Here is a 25,825-nt window from a genome sequence, read left to right on the forward strand (position 1 = left end):
ACTGCAACTATACAACAATGTAACATTGCAACTATACAACAATGTAACATTGCAACTGTACAACAATGTAACATTGTAACTATACAACAAGGTAACACTGCAACTATACAACAATGTAACATTGAAACTATACAACAATGTAACATTGCAACTATACAGCAATGTAATATTGCAACTATACAACAATGTAATATTGCAACTATACAACAATGTAACATTGCATCCTTGCTCTTAGAGTTGCAATCAAGGTTGCAATGGAACTGTGCATCCCTAATGGTTTAAACCTTTAATATTTCAAACTAACACTATTTGATCCAACAGAATGTATAAAGTTTAAACTATCAAAGATCTAAGTGATCGGGTCGCAAAGATTTAGGGATTAGAAAATCTGAGTTTGTGGCAAAAAATCCATTCCTTTTAGTTATATAATGCTATATTTATCTAAACCCCAACCTCTTTTATTGTCCATGAGTTATGTGTATAAGAATGAAAGTTTATGATTAAATGTATATTGAGAAAGTTTCTAATGTTAGGGATAGAATAGTTGGACAACTATTAAAGGGAGTGACTGGCAATGTATGGTGGTTGAACTGAATATGTCGTATTGTGGACAAATTTGTTAGGATTCATTTGATACGTTTTGAGAATCGCTTTTTTAAAATTAATAAATAACGACGACAAAACATGTTTTAAAAAAATTCTACAGTACACTAATTAGTTGTTTTGGAACAGTTGAAAAAAATAGGAGCAACACTTTTCGATTTACCCTCATTTCTGGAAAGTTTGTTTTATGTGAATCCTCAGTTGAAAATCTACATGTATGAAGACGACAATTTTCTCCGCTCAATCCAAACTAGTTGTTATTGTGACAATTGCGCGTACATGAAAATAATGTCGCACGCGGCACAACATTAAACTTTTTCAAAAACCTGCGAAAAATACACAGAGAAATGTTCAAAGTTTTAATGAAAATATATTTATTTTGATGATAAGAATTAATTTTTATTTTCTCAACCTGTTCCTAAACAACTAATTAATTTACTGTAGAATTTTTTTTACATTTTTTTCGTCTTTACTTAATTTTAAAAAACCGATTCTCAAAACGTATTCCCCCAAAAAGATGATTTTGAAAGTCGACTTTGCGATCAAACTTAGTAAATATACGTCATAGAATAGCTTTTTTATGTTTTAAATGAATCCTAAAAAATTTGTCCACAATACTGCATATTCAGTTCAGCCACCATACATTGCCGGTCACTCCCTTTAAATGAAAACCTTTCTACAGTAGTCAACCTTAGTTCAACCCAATGTGAGTAAGCTAAAGGTTAGGCACATAGCTATTCAGCCTGCTATAAAATGTTGCATCAATTTTCTCGACTCTGTTGCAAAGCGTTGATTTTACCTTTCTAAATCACTTTAAAGCTTTTTCGTAGCCCTTAACATCTACATTTTAAAACTTTAAAGTACTTGCTTTTAGCTTTGTAAGTAATTGGCAAAATTCTCATCGATTTTGCTTGAGAGCTTGTAACCTTTAAATCACAGTGATGGGGGGGGGATAGGGGTTTCTTACACATTTTACAATATCGTTTTATTAAAACAGTGAAAAAAATTGTAATCTAAGATCAGAATTTTTCTGGACAGGATTAAAGGGTCATACTGTTGTCTATTTACCATAATAGTCGAATGTTACAGTGAAAACCAATCATCCCCACCTTACATCTAATCCCTTTGGTTAAAGCTAGGACAACAGGGTTGCTACAAAGAATGAGACTTCAGAGACGACTGTCCGGAATTTAAACTGTTTCCTTATACTCAATGTTAGCAGCAACTTTAAACTTGTTTATTTCTTTGCCAATTCATTTGATATGATACTGAAAGACTATAATAAAGGAAGGAGACTAGATGTAACCTTGTGATTACCATAATATATCAGTCTCACGTCGTCCTTACAGTCTCATCATGTGTGGGTAACCCTGTACACCATCTTTATAGTTTAGTTTACGTTAATAATTTATTACAATAGGTAAATATAATAAAGGAAGGAGGCTAATCACTTTAACCTTGTGATTACCATAATATATATGTCTCACGTCGTCCTTACAGTCTCATCATTTGTGGGTAACCCTGTACACCATCTTTATAGTTTAGTTTACGTTAATAATTTATTACAATAGGTAAATATAATAAAGGAAGGAGACTAGATGTAACCTTGTGATTACCATAATATATAAGTCTCAAGTGTTCCTTACAGTCTCAGCATTTGTGGGTAACCCTGTACACCATCTTTATAGTTTAGTTTACGTTAATAATTTATTACAATAGCTGAACTTTAATTTGAATTTAATAGTTCATACAATCTATAAAATAAAGCTCTTTGCTCATATATATATTAGGTAGCTACAGTTGGCCAAGCGGCTGGACCAATGGAAACTCATGGGTATTGGGTAACCTGGAGGATAACAAATATGGATAAACAAAAAAATTTAAAAAATTTGTTGCAAATCCGAAATAGTTGTTCCAAAGTGTTTTTAAATTTCCACGGGGACTTCAGCTAGTAAATAATAATTATACATTTATTATATGTAATCTTGTAACTTATAAAGCTTTCCCGAGTTTTTGGGTTGTATTGATCGTGTTCAAACAGATTCTTGTAACTTTCAAGCCAGTTCTGAACCTCTCTGAGCTTTGCAAATGTTTTTTTTTGCAAATGTTTTAACTTGACTTTTTAAAAAAAAGGTTTTTTTTAACACCCTTTAAGATCAAAATGGTGTTCATTTTAAGAGGAATTCTGGTACGACTTTCTGACAGGGAAAAATAAACCTGCTAAGAAATGTTGCGTATAAAAATCGTGATGAGGTTTGAAAACATACACATTTTTGAAATGAATTTTGTTTTTTAAATGTTGGTTTTATAATGTTTGTGTATAAGTGAGAAAATTGTAAAACTAGAAATCTCACCTTCTATAAAAAATGTGGCTCAGCTACATTTTGCCTAGTCACAATTTGCCTAGTCACATTTTGCCTAGGTAACAGTTTGCCTAGGTAACATTTTGCCTAGTAACATTTTGCCTAGGGTAACATTTTGCCTAGGTAACAGTTTGCCTAGGTAACATTTTGCCTAGTAACATTTTGCCTAGGGTAACATTTTGCCTAGAGTAACAAAAGAGCGAATTTTTTGCCTAGTCAATAATTTTTTCACAAAGAAATTTTCATCAATCCGAGATTTTTTTTCCAAAAATCCGAGATTTTTTTTAAAAAATCCGCAAATTTTTTGGCAAAAACTTCGCAAATTTTTGAAAATCATTCAGTTTCCTTTAACCCAATCAGAAGGAGAGACACACTGAAAATGGCTCCCATGATAACTGCAGGGCTTACCAGGCGGGGTAAGCCCAACTACAGAGATAAGAATAACTTCTATTATGTTTTCAATGGGGAGAGGGCAGAGACCAAGAATTGGCGCTGTTCCCAGAGATCATGCACTGCAGCCCTAACAACGAGGATATCTACTGGAAACCTGGTAGGGGATGTACTCCCAACTCATGGCCATACCAACAAGCTGCTGAAGACGAAAGCTAAGACCACAGAAAAGGCTGTGATTGAGAAATATGCCAATGTTCAAGGAAAGCAGAGATCAAAGGACTCCAGACAGAGGGTGAAATTTGGATCAAAGGACTCCAGACAGAGGGTGAAATTTGTTGTAGAAGCTTTCCATACTATGCCGAAAGCTGATTATATCCAAAACCTTGCACATGACCAGCAGAAGATAAATAATGATAAATAAAGATCACCTGTATGAATTCCTATGTATACTCCATGATTATGTAAAATGTATTTAAAAAAAAAATATATATATATATATATATCTGATGCATAACCATATTTTATCTTTTGTAGAGTGACAGGAATGTTAAAATTGCTGTACAGAATACAATTCAATTCATTATTTTTAATTCATTAAAATTTATCTGGTTAAACTTTTAAAAAAATGTTTAATTCTCGACAAAATTTGTTTTTTTTATAAAAAATTATTTACTAGGCAAAAAACTTGCTCTTGCGTTACCTAGGCAAAATGTTACCCTAGGCAAAATGTTAATAGGCAAACTTGAACTAGGCGAAAAGTTACCTAGGCAAAATGTTACCTAGGCAAAAGTGAACTAGGCAAAATGTGACTAGGCAAAATGTGACCAGGCAAAATGTAGCTGAGCCAAAAATGTGGCTTATGTTTGTCTAATTGCCAGTTTCGTATATAGAAGAACGAAAGTCCTGACCAATAAAGGGGCGCAAAACGCTCTAAACTTAGTTATATCTACATTTCTTTTAACTCATATTCTAACAACAGCAGAGATACACAGAGGCAGGGTTTGTTGAGCAATCTTGTAAAAACTGAACCATTATGCACACTGTGCTCTACTCTACTCTGCACAAGTAGGAAGATTCATTCCAGGACTCAACAAAACATATCATTTGAAAGATTAGACTATTAAAAAGGCTGTAGAGTGTCTGCACGTACTTACAATTGAACCTCGTCGGTTTTTAAAATGAAAAAAAACCGATAATTCAAGTAATTTCCTACAATGTAAAAGTCTCTTTAAAAATATTGCAGTGGATATTTATCAAGGTTCGAGGGAAATCCAGATTATCTTAATATTTTTGGTAAAACAAAGGCTGGAAATCCAGATTATCTTAATATTTTTGGTAAAACAAAGGCTGGAAATTATGACTGTCCCTTTATAGGAAGGAAGTTTTAACTTTTTAGACTTTGCAGTCCTTAATTTAAGTCACAGTGATAAGTGTTAAATATTTTAATTATTTTTGATCAATAACCATATGTTAGAATTGGATTTTTGTCTGTTTCGGGGTCTATTCCTTTTAGACAAAAATCTTTTAGTGCAGATAAAACGTTAAATTAAATAAATATCGTCTTCGATAATTCAAAATTAAATTGGAATTTATTGCAAAATGCGATGTAAAATATTTTCAAATGAAATTACTGTTATGTATAACAGATCGGTGTATGCTAATTGCTAATATAGTTAAATATTATTAATAAATATCGTAGCAAATCCCATAGTTACACCTAGATAAATTACGTTGTACAATGTCTGTAAATCTAAATGAGCTTATCAATAACTACGCAAATCTTGTAATGCGATTAACCTAACCTTGCTACGTCTGTAAATATCTAACGACGCAAAACTTGTAATTACGTCTATTAAACTTAATCTGTAACATAGAAATCAAAGAAAACGTCAGTTGGAAAATACTCCGCTTTGATTACGGTGTGAGAGTAACTACTTCTTGGTTAGTGAACGAGAAGCGTCCTGAATCACTTTCTTTAAAAAAAGATAGATATAGTGAGTACTGATACAGATAAAGTCGTGTCCGGATTGACATTGATAATAAAGTATTAATTGAACGGAATATTTCTCATGCCTCGCGGATTAATGAGAGGGATTGAGTTGTACCTGGATTCATATGGGTCTGAAAACTTTTATTGAAGTAGGGCTTATCGCATTTTTTCCTAAAGTGCTTTATCAAATCCGTTTCTGATTAATAAAAGCAACTTTGCCAGAATAAACCCTTGAAATCCTGGAAGTTTCGTTAAAAAAAGACCCAAAATGATTAATTACTTTTTAAAAAAATATGATCCTTAAAACACTATTTATAAGTAACCCAAAATATTTTTCCCTTGCAAGGCTTTCTCAGATATTAAATTTTCCTAACATTTTTTCCCAGCAATATTTTTTTTAAATTGCCCAAGATCAAAATAAATTTGTACAAAATTTTTCATCCTTTATTAACAAATTCTTAGGTTTAAAATGTTTATTTATTTAGTGTATATATTGCAGTATATTTCATGTCAAGAGTCATTTCCACAAACTCAAATATTCTTTTTCATATATCTTTCCAATCTGGTATTGATATTTCAAACTTAAACATTTTACAGTTTTTGAAATAGCAATGTAAGAATTTATATAAAATAAAAAATTTGATCGTTGGAAGACGACTTTCCAGTTAGTCAACGATAAAAGTTGAATTATTTTGTGATTCATTCTGTTCAATTCAAAATGTTAATCAAGTCTAGATTCTGGAGACGTGAGAATTACCGGTACGACGTTTTTACTTCTAATAGCTCAATTAGTAAGTATTATTTTATTTATAAAAATTACAAAAAAATATAAAATAAAGTGTTTAAGGAGGAAATATTTAAAAACCTAAAAAAACATAGGTTATGGAATATATACCCCAATTATAAAAAAAAGAAAACTGGAGGGAAAAGGAGAGTAACATTGTTTAAACTTTAAACTTTTTTAATAATTTTGGTTTATTGTTAGCATTTTTCAACGATGAACTGATAAGAATAAGAATTGTTGATTTTAAACGGACATTAAAAAATAAAATAACTTTTTAAAAGTTTATGAGAAAGAAATAGGGTTTAGACAAAAAAAAGATTTTTTCAGCATTTTATTGTAGAGTGCTTATTAAAATTCAAAGAATTATTCATAGAATTTAAGAAAAAGATTTCTGCAGCTACAACTCTGAAGTCTCATTTGTTGTGGGTTTAAAGGGTAACCATGTATGAACACATATTACATATTAATATGTATTGATGCGTCTTGTTCAGAAAAAAAATAACAATGTGGCGGTGGGCCCACTCAAATATGTATTGATGCGTCTTGTTCAGAAAAAAAATGAAAGGGGGGGCGGTGAACACCCTCAAATATGCTTTCACTGTGTTCTGCAGTATTGTACAGTACTCTGACCGAAGATACAGTAGAGTTTAGCGTACTTGGTATATACATAGAGAATAGAATATATATTAGAGTGGAACTTACTAGAAAAAAGTGTAAAACGGCCGTTTTGTTGTACTGTTTCTATACTGCAGGTGTACTTCACATATTTGCGCTATATAACCTTTTGGGCCCTGGAACATCATTTTATAGAAAATCTAAAATTAATATTGAAAGAAAACCAAATTATGAAATAGGCTGGGTTCATAATTGACCAATGATCATTTCACATAGACTCTATGCCTTTCACTTTACAAACGACGATTTTCCGTTATAACTATAAATCAAATGATGTTTTTTATTCACCTAATTAATTATAAAGTTTATTTAACAGCTTTAAATAATTCGAAGTTGAAATGGATAGTCTGCTATGTACTCTGCTGCATATAATTTGTGAACATTTACATGATTTGCACACTTTGAACTCCCTTTCAGGCTGAAAGGGACTGAAAAAATTCATACCGAGGGATTGGCTAAATTCCACTCTAATATATATTCTATTCTCTTTGGGTACGTAAGTTGACTCTGAGTCTTTCTGTTGTTTATTGTTATTTTTTTTACAAATTAATTAAAATCTTCACTCTTGTCAAAACATCCACATCCGGCTAAATTCTGGTTTTCATCAAGTTGGAACAAATAAAAAACACTTGTAACCATAAGATGTTTATTTTTCTACATCTAGAGTGTGAGCTCTTATTCAATTTATAAAATTTCTAGAGTACTTTCAAGGTACAGGTTAACCATAAAGGATTATATTTTACAGAGAGAAATGAAACGGATTTGTTTTTTAAAAAATGGTGACTTTTGTTCACTTTTCTGGTTAAATACTTAAATAAATACTTGGGTTTTTAGCATCAGACATCAAAGTTCTTCTTTCATTTTTCAAATTTCTTCTTTCATTACTCAAGTTTTGTTGAATATTTTCCAAAATTACAATCTAACAAAACTTGTTAATAGCTTACACATTGTTCTCTTGGCATGTGCCAAACTTTGTCATATGACATCTTTCGTTTCTCATATGACAGTTTTCTTTCATTGTAATTAGCCGATATTTTAGTTTGTGTAAGATTAAACAAATTTTGATTTATGATTAATCAACTCAATCAACAGGGAGTAAGGAATATTCCTTACTCCCTGACTAACACCAGTTGATAGATCATGAAAAAACGTTGAATTAAGGCGACCTAAATTACATTTAACAAAATTTGACAAATGATTCTGCTAAGGTGTATTTGAGTCCGGTGCTCCAACAAATTTTGTTAGATGAATATTTGAAATTTCTTAGAATGCATGCTGCTTGTTTATAGCCCAATTTTTCAAAGTCACCTCATTGATAAAGAATTTGAACCACTAGCTAATATAGCTTGGGTGCTAAAGAGGTTTGAAAAAATTGTAAAGAAAAGGGTCGAAATAATGTAACAATGTGTGATTTTGTTGATCTTTTACAATCAGCGATTCAAGGATTTTTAGATCGCTGAGATCATAGCTACCTAGGGGGTATCATCCCCCCCCCTTTTCTCTATCCTTTGGATAGACCTAACGGATTTATTCGTGTTTATATGTGAATTCTATAAATAACCCAAGCCACGCGGAAAACCGAAGCCACGCCAATAGTTCCGTTATTCCAGAGGCCCGGGTGCTGGTGGGATGGCCGGCCAGCTCCCGGGGAACTAGGGTTAAGCTCTAGTCGAGTGTGGAGTGAAATTTGGGGAAAAATGGCAGTTGAAGACCAGCTCCCTAGTTAATAGGTTCCCCTGGAGATCTCCCATCACTCTGAAACATTCTCAATTCATGCTATTTGATTCGTATAGTATTTTCCCTTAGTTTTTGTATCGTTGTAAATAATAATAAATTGTAAGAAAAACCGACTCGTCGAATATTCAATCAAATGAGTAGTTGCATTGATTCATTTTTCTTTCATATGTAATAATAATGTAAAAAATGCAGTTTTTAGATTTGTAGCCTTAATACCAAAAAAGTTATGGGCTATTTGTGATTTTCACACGGACCAACCTTTTTACCGTCCTGTACCCTGCCCTTTGCATTAAAAAACTGGTTATTTTTACATAAACTTCTTTTAAATTACTATTCCTTAAAAAGTAATAAAATGTCAAGGTGATAGTGTCAAAAATGGGAGTGCTAAGGTAAAAAAAAACTAGAGGAGGGGCGTCAACCCCCCAGCCTGTTTAGAGTTAAAATTGCATGAAACTTGTAAAAAAAAACTTTGGACCCGCCCCCAGGCTATACATAGATTCAGACCCCCACCAGTCTTTATAGGGTTAAATGACAAATATAAGAAGTTTTACGTCGCCATTAATGTTGCATCATTAGCGGGTACCTCATTAACAGTGTACATCGATATTTTAAATTAATTGATTTTGTTTTTCTTAGTAAGTTTTTTATAGGGGTTCATTGTGCATACCGTCTGTACCACACTTGAGTTTTATATCATACTGTTAGCTGCGTCTTAGATATTCCAAGTCAACATCTGTATGTGTAGTATAAAATAATGAACAAATATATTTTTATTTATAAAAATATCATCAAAAAACAAAAATAACAACTTTTTTGAGCAGCAGGCCTGACATTTTAGCACTTTGTTATTACTGGGGAGGAAAGTTAGGTTTTAAAAGTTAAGATAAAAAATTTAGTTTTTTGTTTGGTTTGGTTTGACTGCTTTGACTCTCTACTCTTCTTTTTCCTCCACCTGCAATATTAAATATATTAATAATGATATTGTGGAAATTAGAATAAAAAAACTTAATATTGATGAAAAATAATTGGAAAATCAAATCTAATATTTTTGAAAAAAACATTCCATTATGCATGAAGATTTTTCAGAAAAAGTGATTATTATTATTATTAATAATAATGATAATAATCATAATAATTATAATAATAATTATAATAATAAGAATGACTTTGATAAAATTCAAAATAATAGTTAAAATGATGATAACAGATCCAGAAGAAATTTTGTATTTAAATTTTTAAAATCTAATAAAAAATATCTTTTACCTGAATGGGCTCGACCTTCTCTGCCTGTTGACCTGGGAATAGAGCTGCTAACTTGCTGTCAACTGCTTTGTACTTTTCAGTTACCTGCAACATAATGCTTTTGATCGAATTTTCCTTTATTTCGTTAAACCCTAGTTTATTTGTTAAAACATTTCTACATTAATTTTACCTGGGCCCATTTCAAACATGTCACACAAAATAGTTTTAAAAAACTTTCTTACAAAATTCTTTTAAAAACAAAATCAGAATAATCCTATTGTTTTTGTTTCAATGATTTTTCAGACGATATCGTCCACACTATCCTGATTATCCTCACAGATCTTGAAGAAAATTATATTAAGAAATAATGATATATAATTTAAATGTCGTCTTAAATTCAGATTCAAAATACGATACCAAAAGGCAAAAAGGCTGCTACATATTTCGGACAATAAAAAAATACACGTGTATCTCAAAAATCAGCTTTGTGATGCGTATGAAATAGTTTTTTCTAGTTGTCCATTTTTGGAGGAAAAAATAAAATAAGCTTTTCTCGAAAAAACTCTTGAGGGTAGTATTAAGGTAAGTAAAAATTAAACAAAACCATTAAAATTTCAAAAATTACGTCGTGAAATAAAACGTACACGTACACGCCCAAGCAAAATTGTCCATTTTGGGATAACAAAATTTTCGAAAAGTTTTTATCGCAAATAAACTTATAAAAAATATGACATTATAAAATGTTGTAAAATTACTAATAACCTTAGGAAGAATGAATGCAAAGACACATCCAATGATAACAAGAGTTAGGGTATTAAAGATGGCTCCGACAAAGGTGAGAAGATAGAGAACCAAACCAAACTTCATGGAGTCATACAAAGACTCAGCCAGCAACAGACGTCTCAACTCACTAAATATATAAATCTGAAAGAGATCCATGACCGATTCACATTAGTACCCTATAAACCTCTGTTTATTTTTTCGCTGTCATTTTTTACCATACAAAAAAAGGTGACCGTTGTCAAGTGTGTATATATTTATATGTTCGCTATAGCGGGCCAAAAAGCTCAATTAGATGGACTGAAAATTGTTAAGGGAACCCATGGGTAACTTGGGGTAACATAGGATAAAAACATAAAAAAAGAAATCTATTTTAGAATTCCATGGGCAACCCTAGACATATAATATCATAATTTTATACCAGGCGCGGGTACAAGGCGGGAGTGACTATAAATAATAATATAAATCTGGGCAACGCCGGGTTCTCTAGCTAGTATAAATATAAATATGAACGAAATTTAGAAATTATAGCAATATAAAAAAAATTAAATGTCTAAAAAGTAATAAATATCTATACCTGGTTGTATTATTTAATGTTTCGGCTGTCGATTTTAACAATTCGGCGACACATTCTTCGCTTACTGAAACATCTACTACGGCCAGCTGTGCCAGGGGGTCCTACACAAAATGCAATTATCACAAATGAAAACAAACAAAAAACAATTTCATAGATGAAGCTCTTAGATGTGTCCGTTTATTAGCAACATTGGAAGATTTTCTTCATTGTTTTGATGATTTTAAATTGCACAAACAATTAAAGAAAAGAAAACAACTTCAAAATTTACAACCTTTTTATGACTCATAACTTTTTTAAAAAAAAAGTAAGTTCATCAAAGGAATATAAGAGATAAGGCAAGTTAACACTTTACAATAAACAAATATTTGTGTTTAAATTCACTGAGTTTATAATATACAAAATCAAAAGTGGCGTGGACAGTAGACGTAATGATATCATTTATAGAGTGGCGTAGACAGTAGACGTAATGATATCATTTATAGAATGTCGTAGACAGTAGACGTAATGATATCATTTATAGAGTGTCGTAGACAGTAGACGTAATGATATCATTTATAGAGTGTCGTGGACAGTAGACGTAATGATATCATTTATAGAGTGGCGTGGACAGTAGACGTAATGATACCATTTATAGAGTGGCGAGACAGTAGACGTAATGATATCATTTATAGAATGTCGTAGACAGTAGACGTAATGATATCATTTTTAGAGTGGTGTGAACTAGCTGTAGACGTGATGATATTATTTATAGAATGTCGTGGACAGTAGACGTAATGATATCATTTATAGAGTGGCGTGGACAGTAGACATAATGATATCATATAGTGTGGCGTGGACAGTAGACGTGATGATATCATTTATAGAGTGGCGTGGACAGTAGACATAATGATATCATTTATAGAGTGGCGTGGACAGTAGACGCGATGATATCATTTATAGAGTGGCGTGGACAGTAGACATAATGATATCATTTATAGAGTGGCGTGGACAGTAGACGTGATGATATCATTTATAGAGTGGCGTGGACAGTAGACATAATGATATCATTTATAGAGTGGCGTGGACAGTATACGTGATGATATCATTTATAGAGTGGGGTGGACAGTAGACATAATGATATCATTTATAGAGTGGCGTGGACAGTAGACGTGATGATATCATTTATAGAGTGGCGTGGACAGTAGACGTAATGATATCATTTATAGAGTGTTATGGACAGTAGACGTAATAAGATCATTTATAGAGTGGCGTGGACAGTAGACATAATTATATCATTTATAGAGTGGCGTAGATAGTAGACGTGATGATATCATTTATAGAGTGGCGTGGACAGTAGACGTAATGATATCATTTATAGAGTGTCATGGACAGTAGAAGTAATGATATCATTTGGCACTCAATATTAAGATAGAAACATAAAGATGTTTCCGTCAATCTTGATCAGATTTATGGGTACCTTTATAAATCAGACATGCCACTCTAATGTTTTTTGATTTTATCCTATCCTACCTTGCATGGTTTCTTCAGCATTCCCATTAGATGAACATAGATCTTGGATCCTACTCCTCCTAGGACCAGGAGAAGGAGAAGGTTTGAGAGAAGGGAGATGGATGAGAACCATGAGAGAGAGATCAAGGTTGCAAGTACTCCGACCAGAACTCCAGCAGATACAGGGGGGTTCACCCAGTACACTAACTTTCCTTAATATGATAAAATATTTGAAAAGGAATTGTGTCACACACTGAAATTGTCTAGTATTTATATCTTTGCAACTTGATTGTATAAACCTTTAATTTATAAAACTTATATTACTTAATCTTGCACAAATATCTGAGGTTTACGACATTGGGTTGCAAAGATACATGGATAAGCAAAACAGAGTTTACGGCAAAGACTCAATTATTTCTGATTTTAGCTTAACGTAAAATAACAAATAAATATTTCAATGGGAACAGATTACTATTCAATTTATTCTTTCAAAACTTCCTTCGTATCGTTTTTGTTAAAATTGAGTTGCACCATTTGAAATTCCTCGATCTAAAAATCCAATTCAATAAAAATTCAATATAGGCTCTGTTGTTCTTAAAAGTTCTAGGTTCCGCTCCTATTCTACTCCCGCAACAGTGTAAACCAAAGGGTTTAACTATAACCTTGAGCTAGGAAGAAAGTGCACTCAATAATATTTAAATATAATTGAGTTCAGGAAGGATACGGTGTTGCAGGAAGGACAGTTAGTACTCGAATACATGAGACAGTTTTAATTTTTTTCAAGCCGAACAGTTCCTGAGAATTATACTTCAAAAATGAGACAATTTCATTATCATCATAATTTAGCGCGCATATGAGGGAAGAAGGTCTTTTTTTTCTTCTTAGGTTATCATAACTATATAAAATTTTAGCTAGTCTGTTTGTTTGTTTGTATCCAAGAAACGTCAAAACGACTTAGCCGATCTGGCCCAAATTTGTTGTGGGACCTCATTTGACCACAGGGAAGGTTTATGAATGAAAATTTTTTTTAAACGTTTCTTATTTTTGTAAAATTTTTTAAAATCTAGAAAATCCGCGAATTTCTTTTTAAAAATCCGCAAAATTTTTTCTTCTTTGTTTTAAAATGCACAAAGAGAACATGTTGACAATTTAAAAGCCTAGTAATATATACTTCTGTGAAGTTAGAGTACAATAATGGGGGGAGGGGGTCCTATTTCTCTCTAAATGCCTCGAAGGATATAAATTTGTGTCACAAACTCTTATTTATTAATCCATAGATTAGACCTTATATAGACATTTAAACACTATTTTACTCAAAATTACCTTTCTAAGGACTGTATGTTTTAAATATCGATTTAATGTAAACTATGTAAAAAAATCGAATTGTTATTCATCGATGAAAACAAACAATGCTTAACGTTATGACTTAGTATTTATATTATTCAGATTGTTTTCTACAAAATTCTCAATAATAAGTTTTTAAAATTGTATATTTCTTAAAATTGTATATTTCTGAGATCAATGAATACAAGGATAAAGCTAAAATATTGTATTATTTGAAAGAACGCCGGAGAAAATAAATATTTTGTGTATGATGAAAAAAATGATGTATATATACTTAAAAATATACGAAACATATTTAATATTTGTTTATAGTTTTCCCTCTCCGTAAAAAAGAGGGGGGGGGGGGTCTGTGGGCGAGGGAGACCTTTAAATAAGAATGAAGGCTAAAGTAACGTAATTGTGCCCCCCCCCCCCATTATTATAAATAAAGAAACTTATTACTTGCTTCAAACCAAACTTTCATTTTGCAATCCCTGTATCCTTGAAACCTGATGGTGTAGACCATGATTATTTCAAACCTCGACTATCTAGCAAAACTATATTTTAATATATTTGTATTTGATAAAAAAAAATCTAAGCTTGAAATATTAAAGGCTTACACCATGCATCAGGTTGGCAAGATATTAGAAAACTTGAGCTTATGGTAAAGACTCAATTCCTTTACAGGTGAAGGCGCGTAATCCATTCCTTTAAAAGATATTTAATTTTTTAAGCTCTTAAAATTTAACTATAAACTAACCTACTGCTGAATAATTCGACGTATCCACGGGGGCTTTATTCTTCTTTGCGAAATTTCTAGCCATGATGTCCTGATTATACGGTTGTCCTGGTCCTGGTTGAGTTCTGGTCTGCACTGTGTCCTGGTTCCCTGATATTTGCCTACTCCGTCCTTTCTCTAAATGCCAACAACGTTACAACTGCCAACATATGAATCAACTTCCAACACTACACGTCGGACCGGTACGCTCCAGATCCGGTCCGGGTCACAGACCTGTCATACAGGGACTGCCTGATACAGCCTGTGTCAGGCAGTCTGGTTTGAAGCGGAAGTAAATTTTTAGTATAATATACAGGTTATATACCTCACCTGGTATAAGGATAAGTACAGGCTGCACAGAGAAAATTTATTTAAGAATTTTCTGGGATTAAATTGTCCTCTTGAATTAAAGATAAAATGCACAAAGATCCAGACTGCTATATAAAGGCATCGACTGGTCGACTTTGAACTGTCACAACGCTTTTACCCCAACAACTCGCGTATATTTTTTGTAGCCCTAAACAATGGCAATTCAGATTTACAAAGCACTTGTTTTCAGGTTGAGATCTTAAGAATAAGTTGGCAAAATTCTTATACAAATTTTCTCGGTATCTTGCAATCTCTGGATTACTGTGAATAGGGGTAAAAGAGCCTTTCTGCATGTGACCTTTCTTTTAATAGATGTATAGCGCCCAATAAACAACATTAATCTTTATACCTTTCTTTTAATAGATGTATAGCGCCCAATAAATAACATTCATCTTTATACCTTTCTTTTAATAGATGTATAGCGCCCAATAAACAACATTCATCTTTATACCTTTCTTTTAATAGATGTATAGCGCCCGATTAACAAGATTCATCTGTTATACCTTTCTTTTAATAGATGTATAGTGCCCGATTAACAACATTCCTCTTTATATCTTTCTGTTAATAGATGTATAGCGCCCGATTAACAACATTCCTCTTTATATCTTTCTTTTAATAGATGTATAGCGCCCGATTAACAACATTCATCTTTATATCTTTCTTTTAATAGATGTATAGCGCCCGATTAACAACATTCCTCTTTATATCTTTCTTTTAATAGATATATAGCGCCCGATTAACAACATTCCTCTTTATATCTTTCTTTTAATAGATATATAGGGCCCGATTAACACCATTCATCTTTATATCTTTCTTTTAATAGATGTATAGCGCCCGATTAACACCATTCATCTTTATATCTTTCTTTTAATAGATGTATAGCGCCCAATAAACAACATTCATCTTTGTACCTTTCTTTTGATAGATGTATAGCGCCCGATTAACAACATTCCTCTTTATACCTTTCTTTTAATAGATGTATAGCGCCCGATTAACAACATTCCTCTTTATATCTTTCTTTTAACAGATGTATAGCGCTCGATTAACAACATTCATCTTTATACCTTTCTTTTAATAGATGTATAGCGCCCGATTAACAACATTCCTCTCTATATCTTTCTTTTAATAGATGTATAGCGCCCGATTAACAACATTCCTCTTTATATCTTTCTTTTAATAGATGTATAGCGCCCGATTAACAACATTCATCTTTAAACCTTTCTTTTAATAGATGTATAGCGCCCAATAAACAACATTCCTCTTTATATGTTTGCCGGACAAAACATTATGGAGATACCTTAATTTGTATTTGAAATTTTTTTTTTTCGATTTTCGAGTGCTGTTTCTAAAGTTGTAAGTTTTGGATATGCAGCAGAGACTAGGAAGGAAGGTAATATAATTTATCTATTTTAAACGAGTACCGTTGTGAATCTGACACAGGGTACACACGTAAGACATACGTCGAAAGTCCCTTTAAAACATGTTTTTACTTAATTCTACTAATTTTTAGATGTTTAAAGATAATCAAGTTTCTTGACACCCTATATAAACCAAAGTGGTTACTAAGTAGAGTAAACCAGTATTAAATGGTTCAACCACAATTAAAAACCAAACGATGCTACAAAAATCCCACATGATTATACAGGGTTACCCAAAAAGATTGACATTTTAATAAAGAACTGAACATTTTTTAATATAAGGACCTGAAGATTTAATTTCGTTGGGTCCGTCCAAGTATTCGATTTTTAGACCCCCCTCCCCCATTCCCCATTTTTACATTTATTTTTTATTATTTTAGGATTAGGTTAGGTTAAGACAATTTCTGGGCCGAGCACTGCGGCTAGGATGGTCTAGGTGGCCACATGATCAATTTTATAGAATGTACAAAATAAGATTGATGGGGAGGGGGTTCCAAAAATCGTTCTCTAGGAAATTACCAATTTGGTTATCTGCTTTAAATACAGCATTTTAAGGATTAGATGATTTGATAAATAAAAAAAAGCTGTTTACATCTGCAGGCCACGTTTAATGTGAGAACAAAGACTGAATAGATTGTGTTCAGTCGTCTCTGAAGTCTCATCCTTTGTGGGTATAAACCCTGTATTATGATAAATGGACCCTCATCTGAGAATTGTGGGTATAAACCCTGTATTATGATAAATGGACCCTCATCTGAGAATTGCTGGAAAAAAAAGATTTTCTGCTGAGATTGCAAAACAGCAGATTTATTTCAAAATATGAATCGTGGCAAATGTCATTTTTATTTTTTATAACAATACAAATATAAGAGTTAAGGAGTGTCATCGAACCCATCTAAACACCCAAAACCTGTTGCTATGCTAAATACGAAAATGTGACTCAATTAAATTTAATTGTTCAGTTTAATAAGTATTTTCTTATGGATTCCATTAGAAAATACGAAAAATAAAATAGATATCCAGTGGGGATAAACAATTAAATGTAAGTATATTATATACTTAATTCTTTATCTCCACTGGCAGTACACATTTTAATAAAATAAATATTTGTTTCTCGCCCAAATCTGGCCACTTAAAATATCCTAAAGTATTAACGTAGTCATATTCTGCTTTGAGGTCTGATTGGAACCAGCGCTAAGCCTTAGACTTCTGGTAACATATATATAAATGTCTTGTTTTATTTTAAGAATATTCCTTTAGTTAAAAAAAGGGCAATTTTCCCGAGTTTTCTGGTTTTTATACTGCACGGGAAATGATTCTAAGAAGGGTATAGCTGTTGGCATCTGAATTAAACCACCAGCTGAAACCGTTAGAGCGCTTAAGGCACAGGTTCAAATTCAAAAGTTTTTACCACTGTTCTTGTTTTGCAACTAATCAAATGAAACAAATAACGTAAATATTTTTTTTTATCTCAGACCGGCTTCTTTGAGTTTGTTTGCATAATGCTTAAAGTCAATAAACTTGAAGTTAATAAGAACAATTTACAATATGTCAGCTTGTTTTTGAATTAATTTTCTACAAAATATTAGAATATCTAAATAAACATTACTTGGTTTTAGGCAATAAACAGCCTATCGCGTCCTTGTTGCCTCACATTTGAGAACACTTTTTTTAGTACTTTGAAAGAATAACACAAGGCCAATTTCTTGTTCTATCCTAATTGTTGATTGGTGAATTATTAACAAATTTTCAACATGAGTTCATTGCAAAATTGATCAGTTTAGCCGTTTTGGTGTTTAAAGGGATTGCCTGCAAGCTTAGCTAGTGGAGTAGGTCAAATAGGCCGGGTACTGTAAAAAGTCTGGCCGCGCGTCACTGTACTAAGGCCGGTACAAGGGGTCGGTCTGGTTAGAATTTAAATAGACCCTAGTCCACTGTGGCAAGCATAGCTTTAAGTACGTGACCCTTCCTGCAAAGATGGCAATGCAAAAATAACAAAAATAAAATTTGTTACATTTTTATCTCACTTTAAAATGCAGCAAACCTTAGAAATTACTTTTTTCTAAATAAATGCATTGATTAGTTTTGCTGTAGCCTTTACCGCGCGTCTTTTGAATATATAAACGAACTGCACAGAACTTAAGCAAATTTAACCCGAATCAATCCAAATTTAAAGATTTAGATTTATATTAGAATTTATAGAGATGAATACAGGGTTATTCACAAAGGATGGGACCTAAAATGAACTCCAAAATTCTTAGTTACGAGTACGACGATTGAAAAGTTAAATTAGGTCTTTTGATTTGATAAAAGTTTTCAAGGGCCTATTAATATCTAGGGACAAATGCGGGTAAGCTTAAAGGGACTGTAAAGGAAAATGAAAATGAAAATGAAACCTGTCATTGAGACATATAAAAGTTCTATCTGATGTTCAGTCTCGAGAAGTTGATATAAAACTGTGTCAAAATTATACAGTGAAACCCTTAATAAGAAATAAATCGAAAGAATTCATCAAATGTCGTATTCTTCACTTTCTGATAATGGAATGTTGCAGATATTTAGTTTTTTAATTAAATGATTATATGGAACTCTTTAAAACTGTTCCCGCATATTCATGGCTATTTATTAATTTTCGCAAATACTGAAATTTACGTAATATAGTATAAAACTCATTGAAAAATTGTCAAGACGACATTTGATAAATTCTTCCGTTGAACCGATGTATTCGTTGTTAAGGGTTTCACTGTACCAAAACATTTATATGTAAGATTTTGTATAAGATGCGTAGTATTAAATATCCTTAAGGTATTTTTCAATTTCGAAGATTAAACACAATTGAATTTTTTCATGAATTTTTGGTAAAATCAAAGAATAACACAATGTTTATTGAACTCCAAAATTCAATTAAAAAAAATTTATGAAAAAAAAAAATTAATTTTCAATGACATACAGCTGCAGGATCGGAAACCATGAATTCTTATGATTTGTGGATAACCCTGTATGTTAACGTTGAATTATACTTAAGCAAAAATTAAAACTAGCACATAATGTGTGCGCCAACCGCGAATGTCGTCTTTTATATTTGAAAATATTGAGGACGAATTTTAATCATAAGATTAAAACTTGAATCTACTTCCCTCAGCGTAATGTCTCTACCTCTATCCAGTATCCGCCCACCCATATTTATTTATCTCAAGGAACCAGTTACTCTCCACCAGGTGTGCTCTGAGCACTGCTCAGTACTGTGACATATAACTGACGCATTTCTACGCGCAGAAATCATGTAAATTTTTTTAAAGCTCCAATAGTAATAGTTTAATTAGTGTGGTTTGATATGTTTAAAAATTAAAACATTTTTTCATTAGATTTGCCAAAACAATGTTTTTAAGTATTAATTGTATCAGTTAATCTCTAGCTATTTACGAAATTCTTATGATTTTTTTGTTCATAAGATGTGTGCATTTTACAGAAAGAAATTGAGACTATTCTTGGTGTTCCATACAATTCTTAACCTCCTTTTTTTGCCAAATCATTTACCTTACAATTAAAAACAATATTCAAGACAGACGACCAAACTTTTTGCTTCAAACTCAAAATGTCTAATCCCCATATCTAGGCAATCTGATGGTGTACTTCTTTGATATATATTCACCTTGTTTGACTCAACAGAACACATAGTTTTAAATATCTAAGGTCTACGACATTGGGTTGCAAAGATTTAAGGGTTAGAAAATCATAGTTTGTGGCTCAGACTCTAATCCTTTTTGTTTTAACTAAAGAAATCTAATGCTTTAATTACAATTTATTGAAATCTAATTTTTAATTGTTAAATCAATTTGCTTAATTTAATGTTTTGACATTTACCAAATAATAATTTTTTTTTGTTAATTAAACTGAAAAGTATTGTTACAATAGAAGGTGCTCTCCTGAGCACTTTAGAAAAGGAAAAAAATATTGTTAAAAATGAAAAAAAAAACCTACATAACATTACAGAGGCCATTCTTTTCAACATTACAGTGTTCGACCACATGACGTCTCTTAATTACGGTCGTACTGTAGTTGTATGAATTATCTATCTATCAGATAAGAATTTAGTAGGAGACATCTGGCGGCCAAAGAACGACCATTGTGCATACATAAGTAGGGAGAAAACTGAAAAAGCTTCTTTGAAGTATTATTTTAACTAAAGGGTTACAACAAAAGGATGGGATTTAATGACGACCTAAAATTCTTTAAATATAATAACATGAAGGTTAAAGGAACAGAGGTTTTGCCCACAAACTCTAATTTTATAATCCCTATATCTTTGCAACCCAACGTTGTAAAATGTAGACCTTTGATATTTCAAACTATGTTTTCTGTCGGATCTATAAGATGAGGTTTCAAATAGCTTTTATGTAATAAGGTTGCTAATTTATAGGGATTAGAACATTTTAGTTCACAATTGCACGGAACCAAGATTCCAGAATAAATGCAAAATTCGTCTCTGCCGTCTCATTTTTTGTGGAAACCCCTGTATGTTATCTGTTCCTCTCTGATTTAATCTATGACTTGAAAACGTTGCATTATTTCAGAAGTATCGTTAGAAAATAAAATGTTCGGATAAAATGTGGAAATTGCAGAATCATGAAAATATATTTTTCAGGCAAATTATATTTATATTGTTAAAAACCTTTGAGTAATAAAACGCAGAGGTGAAGCTTAGCTCAGATGTACACAACCGACCTGGATATTAATTGATTAACTCTATTCCTGCTGGGGGGGGGGGGGTCAATTTGACCCCCCTGTAGTTTTTTTTACATAACTCAAAAAGTATTGGTCTGAGGCTGTTGAAATTTTCTGAATTTTCTTACATCCCAAAGCCCTCCCTTCCGGCCTAAAACCGGGCTTTAATACTAACTGCCTGAGTCCTCAGGCACACTGCCTGAATGTAAATCTTTGTTTTGACCCACTTTCACTTGTCAGATTTTGATAAAATTTATCTTTTTGGAAAGCCTTTGACATAAGGAAACGGATTGCACAAGTTTTGCGAAAAAAATTGCAATTTTTTTGCAAACAACCTGTCAAAGGAAATTTCTTGATTAAAAATCAAGTTATTTAAAATTTTGCAAAAATCTTTGCATATTTGAAATGGCATGGTCAGGGGCTTTTCAAAAATGTATAATTTTTCATTTTTTGGACAATTTTTTTTCCCAAATATTTTTACTATATAAGTGGATTTTGCGATAAAAAATTCAATTTTTGTAAATTTGCACATTTTTTTGCTGATTCTAAAAGTAGAGCACAAGAGCTTTCTAATGATGTATCATTTGTCATATTTGGACATAAAACATGGGATTTAGAGGGGGGGTCAAATTTACCCCCCCCCCCCAGCATATCCTGGTTTTCAAGTACCCCAGCAGGGATAGGGTTAATAGAGTGGTCGGTTGTATACATCACGATATGTTTACGTATCTAACACTGTAGACTTGTATATAAAGAGATCGTATTTCTAAGAGGTGGTTTTTATGATATTTGAATATTAGTATGGATTTAAATAAAGAAAGAAAATCTAAAAATTGGTCAATTCTATAAAATCCCCCTTAGAAATACGATCACTTTATAAACAAGTGTACAGTGTTAGATAAGTAAACATATCGTGATGTATACAACCGACCACTCTATTAATTAATTAATAGACAGGTAGGTTGTGTACATTTGAGCTAAGCTTCACCTCTTCATTTTATTACTATATGTTAAAAACTTTGTTTCCCCTAGTTTTTATTTTGCAAAGGTGGCGATGTGGGATTTACAGTGGTACCCTTAATTAAACCTTAATCAAATCAAAATGTTTTCTCGCCAGAAAAGTATTTAATTCTAATAATTTATCCAGAGTTCTTTATAAGCAAGAAATGCGCAAGCACTTAAGCAGAGAAACCACAAATTAAAATAAACAGTTTTAAAAAAAAATATATTTTATTCATACTTGATCAGACAAAGCAATGGTACCGTTGTTAATCGGGCTTTGCCAAATTTCTCTTACTCCTTTTCATGAGTATGAAAATGAAGGAATGGATGAAATTATATGTTTTCTAGCTTTGTGTTTTTTGTTGTTTCTAAATGAAGTTTACTCCCAGCTGCAGCCTACTCGAGTATGCGGTATTCAGGTTTTGCTCTTTTACTCTTTAAAACTGTTCCCGCATATTCATGGCTAAATCGCTCTCCCCCCTTCATGCCCCAAGAAAATTCAGGAATTGGTGTTTTTGCTTAGTCAGATGCAAGGCAACTTATGAGTAAACAATTTAATACAGAGTTCAGAAAAAAGAAAGCAATATACAAAGCTCTAAATATTTCCATCTGATATCATATAAATATTGAAAAATATTGTAAAATTTAATTAAAATAAATTATTAAAGTTAACAAATTTAAATCTGTGAAAATCTTGTCAAATTTGTTAATTATTAATTCAAATCTGTTTAAATCTGTTTATATCAGTTTAAATCTAATTAAATCTAATTAAAGCTGTTTAAGTATTAAATTAACTAATTTTCAACCTAAATTTTTAAAATCTTTTCAAAGCTATTTAAATAAAGATTAATATCTTTTATCTATTGATAGTGATTTCTTATATTTAGATTGTAATAGATAAATTTTTATGGAGGAAATTTTTAAGGTAAAATTTTGAACTTTCTTTAAATAAATCTTAATATCTATTAATAAAAAAATTTAGTGACGTGGATACTCTTGAAGGAGAATTAGAGGTTGAAGAGAAGAAAAGAATTGCAAGGTAAATCAAGAAAAAATAATTATCCATAATTTTATTATGATCTTTATTTTTATATTTACATCTTTTTTTAGAGTTTCATCGTTAATTTTCTTATTGTTTAAATAAGAATAGAGATGACGTCATTAAAATTAGATTTAGATTTAAAGTTAAACAACAAACTCCAAATATTGATGGATACCCTTGCGAATCGGCATGCAGTTATTTTATTGGAGGTTCATCTTACGCTGACAGTCCCTTTAAATTTTAATCCTTGATCGATTTGTCCAAATAAATGTGAAAGTGATTTTTTTAGGGCTCGGTTCCTACCATCTTTCATTTCCCCTCTAATATTCACCCTACAATACCTTTCCTTAAAATTCCTTTTCATTCCTCTTTTTTTCTAAATCAAGTATTTGTTAATCAAAAAAAATGTATTTAAACTCAGAAGGAAAAGCCAATGCAAACAATTTGTAATTGTTAGGTTGTAGCCCTGGATATGAATTATTCATATATAATATATATTATAACATCTAAAATGTATGCATTGTAAAATCGATTTTTATATCTATCTATCTATCTATCTATCTATATATTGATTGATCCAGGTACAACCTGGTAAGTTTGACCGGAAGGGTTGTGGCTCGGGCAAACAATGTTCTATCAAACCAGTTCCTTGGAAGGATCAAGTATAAGCTTATTCTGCAGAATATTCAGGTATTTTTTTATATTTGAGCAACGATACAGAGAGAACCAGAAAGCTGCAGAAGTGTATTTGATGTCGTTACACAGCAAACAGTCAACTGGCAGCTTAAATATACCTTATTAAGTGAAATTGATCTGAGTACAAGTACACTATGCAAATGATGCACAATTGCTGTGTCTCACGTTTCCCAATGGAAATTAAACTTTAATTCTATAAGTCTTCTTCATATTCCAAATTTTTCTGGTTCTCACTGTATATTTAGGCTTTAATGGTTCCCACTACATTATGTTTTAATAGTCCAGTTTTTGAACATATGAGACTCAGGTATTGTATAGTATGCAATATGCATGCGTTTACAAATTTTATTTCAAAAGTTCATATTTAAGAAATTTGTCATTTGACAGCATCAAACACACTTAAATATAGCTTTCTGGTCGTCTTCGTAGTCTACAGTTTTATGGGGATCATTGTAGGATATATTTCGCCTGTATTTAGATAGTGTTTAACCTTCGTAGATCAATATAGATGACAAATGTCTTTTTGACAGCTGTAATTAGATTCAAGATGACAAATGTCATGTTAACAGCTGTAATTAGACTCTAGATGACAAATGTCCTGTTGACAGCTGTAATTAGATTCTAGATGACAAATGTCTTGTTTAATTAGATTCTAGATGACAAATGTCTTGTTGACAGCTGTAATTAGATTCTAGCTGACAAATGTCTTGTTGACAGCTGTAATTAGATTCTAGATGACAAATGTCTTGTTAACAGCTGTAATTAGATTCTAGATGCCAAATGTCCTGTTGACAGCTGTAGATAGATTCTAGATGACAAATGTCTTGTTGACAGCTGTAATTAGATTCTAGATGACAAATATGTTGTTGACAGCTGTAATTAGATTCTAGATGATAAATGTCTTGTTAACAGCTGTAATTAGATTCTAGATGCCGAATGTCCTGTTGACAGCTGTAATTGGATTCTAGATGATAAATGTCTTGTTAACAGCTGTAATTAGATTTTAGATGACAAATGTCTTGTTGACCGCTGTAATTAGATTTTAGATGACAAATGTACTTTTTGACCTCTGTATTTAGATTCTAGATGAGAACTGCGGAGGTCTCTGCGATCCTGACCTAGACCTTGAAACTTTATTAAACACCTTCTCCTACTCCAGCAGGGAATAAAGTCGACATCAAATATTGCAAATATTTTTTAAAATTCATTTCTTATAGACGTGCTTTAAAATGTTTATTGGACAAACCCTAGATTAATAACAATGCAGACAGAACATTAGATATTGTCTTTTCAAGATTTAGGGTTTTTTGATCACAATAACCCTGAGGCAGAATCCCAATGGAGTTACGCGTATGCCGCGTTGAATCACAAGACGGAGAGAGATAGAGCATGCACGTAACTCCTTTGGGCTTCTGCCTCAGGGTTATTGTGAACGAAAAACCTCTGAATCTTTAAAAGACGACATCTTTATTGTTCTTACTGTATTTTTATTAATCTATGGGTCAAACTTTTGAGCAATTTTTACAAAAATTGTTTTTTTAAGCTTTTAGTCATCTTTACAAAAAAAACTTCGAAATCACTTTAAACTATTCAGAGATGGTTACTGTTTATCCTACCTCCTAACCTACAGGAATATTTACTTCTTTTTCAACTTTTTTTTGTGAAAATTTTTTTAAATCATAAAATTTTACTGCATCATGTTTTAAAAAACATGAATTTTTACAAATGTATGCGTAATAAAAGATGTACAAAAAATTCCTCAAAACGATTTATTTTTAATATTATTTAATTCACATATCAGGTATTTAACTTAGAATGCTTACCGGGAAGGGGGGGGGGG

The 25,825-nt window shown here is 31.9% G+C and overlaps 3 protein-coding genes and 1 long non-coding RNA gene across 5 annotated transcripts in view; 2 read left to right on the top strand and 2 right to left on the bottom strand.

Annotated features, from left to right (window-relative positions):
* Positions 1-3,240: 3,240 nt before the first annotated feature.
* On the top strand, positions 3,241-3,826 carry LOC111709891 (uncharacterized). Its single transcript, XM_023483828.1, has 2 exons — positions 3,241-3,651; positions 3,685-3,826. The coding sequence occupies exons 1-2, from the start codon at positions 3,346-3,348 to the stop codon at positions 3,778-3,780; spliced, it is 402 nt and encodes a 133-aa protein (XP_023339596.1). The 5' UTR covers positions 3,241-3,345; the 3' UTR covers positions 3,781-3,826.
* A 2,226-nt stretch (positions 3,827-6,052) lies between these two features.
* Positions 6,053-25,825, top strand: part of LOC111709885 (disintegrin and metalloproteinase domain-containing protein 10 homolog) — a 22,113-nt gene continuing 2,340 nt past the window's right edge. The window contains exons 1-7 of one of the 2 annotated variants that reach the window (XM_023483818.1): positions 6,053-6,140; positions 22,596-22,666; positions 23,135-23,172; positions 23,230-23,286; positions 23,871-23,979; positions 25,065-25,147; positions 25,580-25,615. In XM_023483818.1, the coding sequence (XP_023339586.1) occupies positions 6,068-6,140; positions 22,596-22,666; positions 23,135-23,172; positions 23,230-23,286; positions 23,871-23,979; positions 25,065-25,147; positions 25,580-25,615 (467 nt within the window). In that variant the 5' untranslated portion in view covers positions 6,053-6,067. Of the gene's footprint in view, positions 6,141-21,096; positions 21,166-22,595; positions 22,667-23,134; positions 23,173-23,229; positions 23,287-23,870; positions 23,980-25,064; positions 25,148-25,579; positions 25,616-25,825 lie in introns of those variants that run through there. The other variant, XM_023483819.1, reaches the window with a different exon arrangement.
* Positions 9,286-9,917, bottom strand: LOC111709887 (uncharacterized). The gene is made up of 2 exons (XR_002766959.1): positions 9,809-9,917; positions 9,286-9,497 (listed from the first exon to the last, which is right to left on the bottom strand). It is a non-coding gene; the product is annotated as an uncharacterized LOC111709887 (long non-coding RNA).
* Positions 10,081-14,905, bottom strand: LOC111709886 (reticulon-2). The gene is made up of 5 exons (XM_023483820.1): positions 14,716-14,905; positions 12,654-12,844; positions 11,145-11,245; positions 10,550-10,697; positions 10,081-10,128 (listed from the first exon to the last, which is right to left on the bottom strand). Exons 1-5 carry the CDS (start codon positions 14,777-14,779, stop codon positions 10,087-10,089), a joined length of 546 nt encoding a protein of 181 aa, XP_023339588.1. The 5' UTR covers positions 14,780-14,905; the 3' UTR covers positions 10,081-10,086.

Source organism: Eurytemora carolleeae, unplaced genomic scaffold, assembly GCF_000591075.1.
Source record: "Eurytemora carolleeae unplaced genomic scaffold, Eaff_2.0 scaffold334, whole genome shotgun sequence".
Classification (NCBI taxonomy): Eukaryota; Metazoa; Arthropoda; class Copepoda; order Calanoida; family Temoridae; genus Eurytemora; species Eurytemora carolleeae.

Coding starts and splice junctions, on each gene's coding strand:
- LOC111709891 (XM_023483828.1), top strand. CDS start 3,346: ATGGCTCCCATGATAACTGCAGGGCTTACCAGGCGGGGTAAGCCCAAC. Junction 3,652..3,684: donor CAAAGGACTCCAGACAGAGG/GTGAAATTTGGA, acceptor TCCAGACAGAGG/GTGAAATTTGTTGTAGAAGC.
- LOC111709886 (XM_023483820.1), bottom strand. CDS start 14,779: ATGGCTAGAAATTTCGCAAAGAAGAATAAAGCCCCCGTGGATACGTCG. Junction 11,246..12,653: donor TGCTGAAGAAACCATGCAAG/GTAGGATAGGAT, acceptor CATTTTGTGTAG/GACCCCCTGGCACAGCTGGC. Junction 10,698..11,144: donor ACATTAAATAATACAACCAG/GTATAGATATTT, acceptor TTATATATTTAG/TGAGTTGAGACGTCTGTTGC.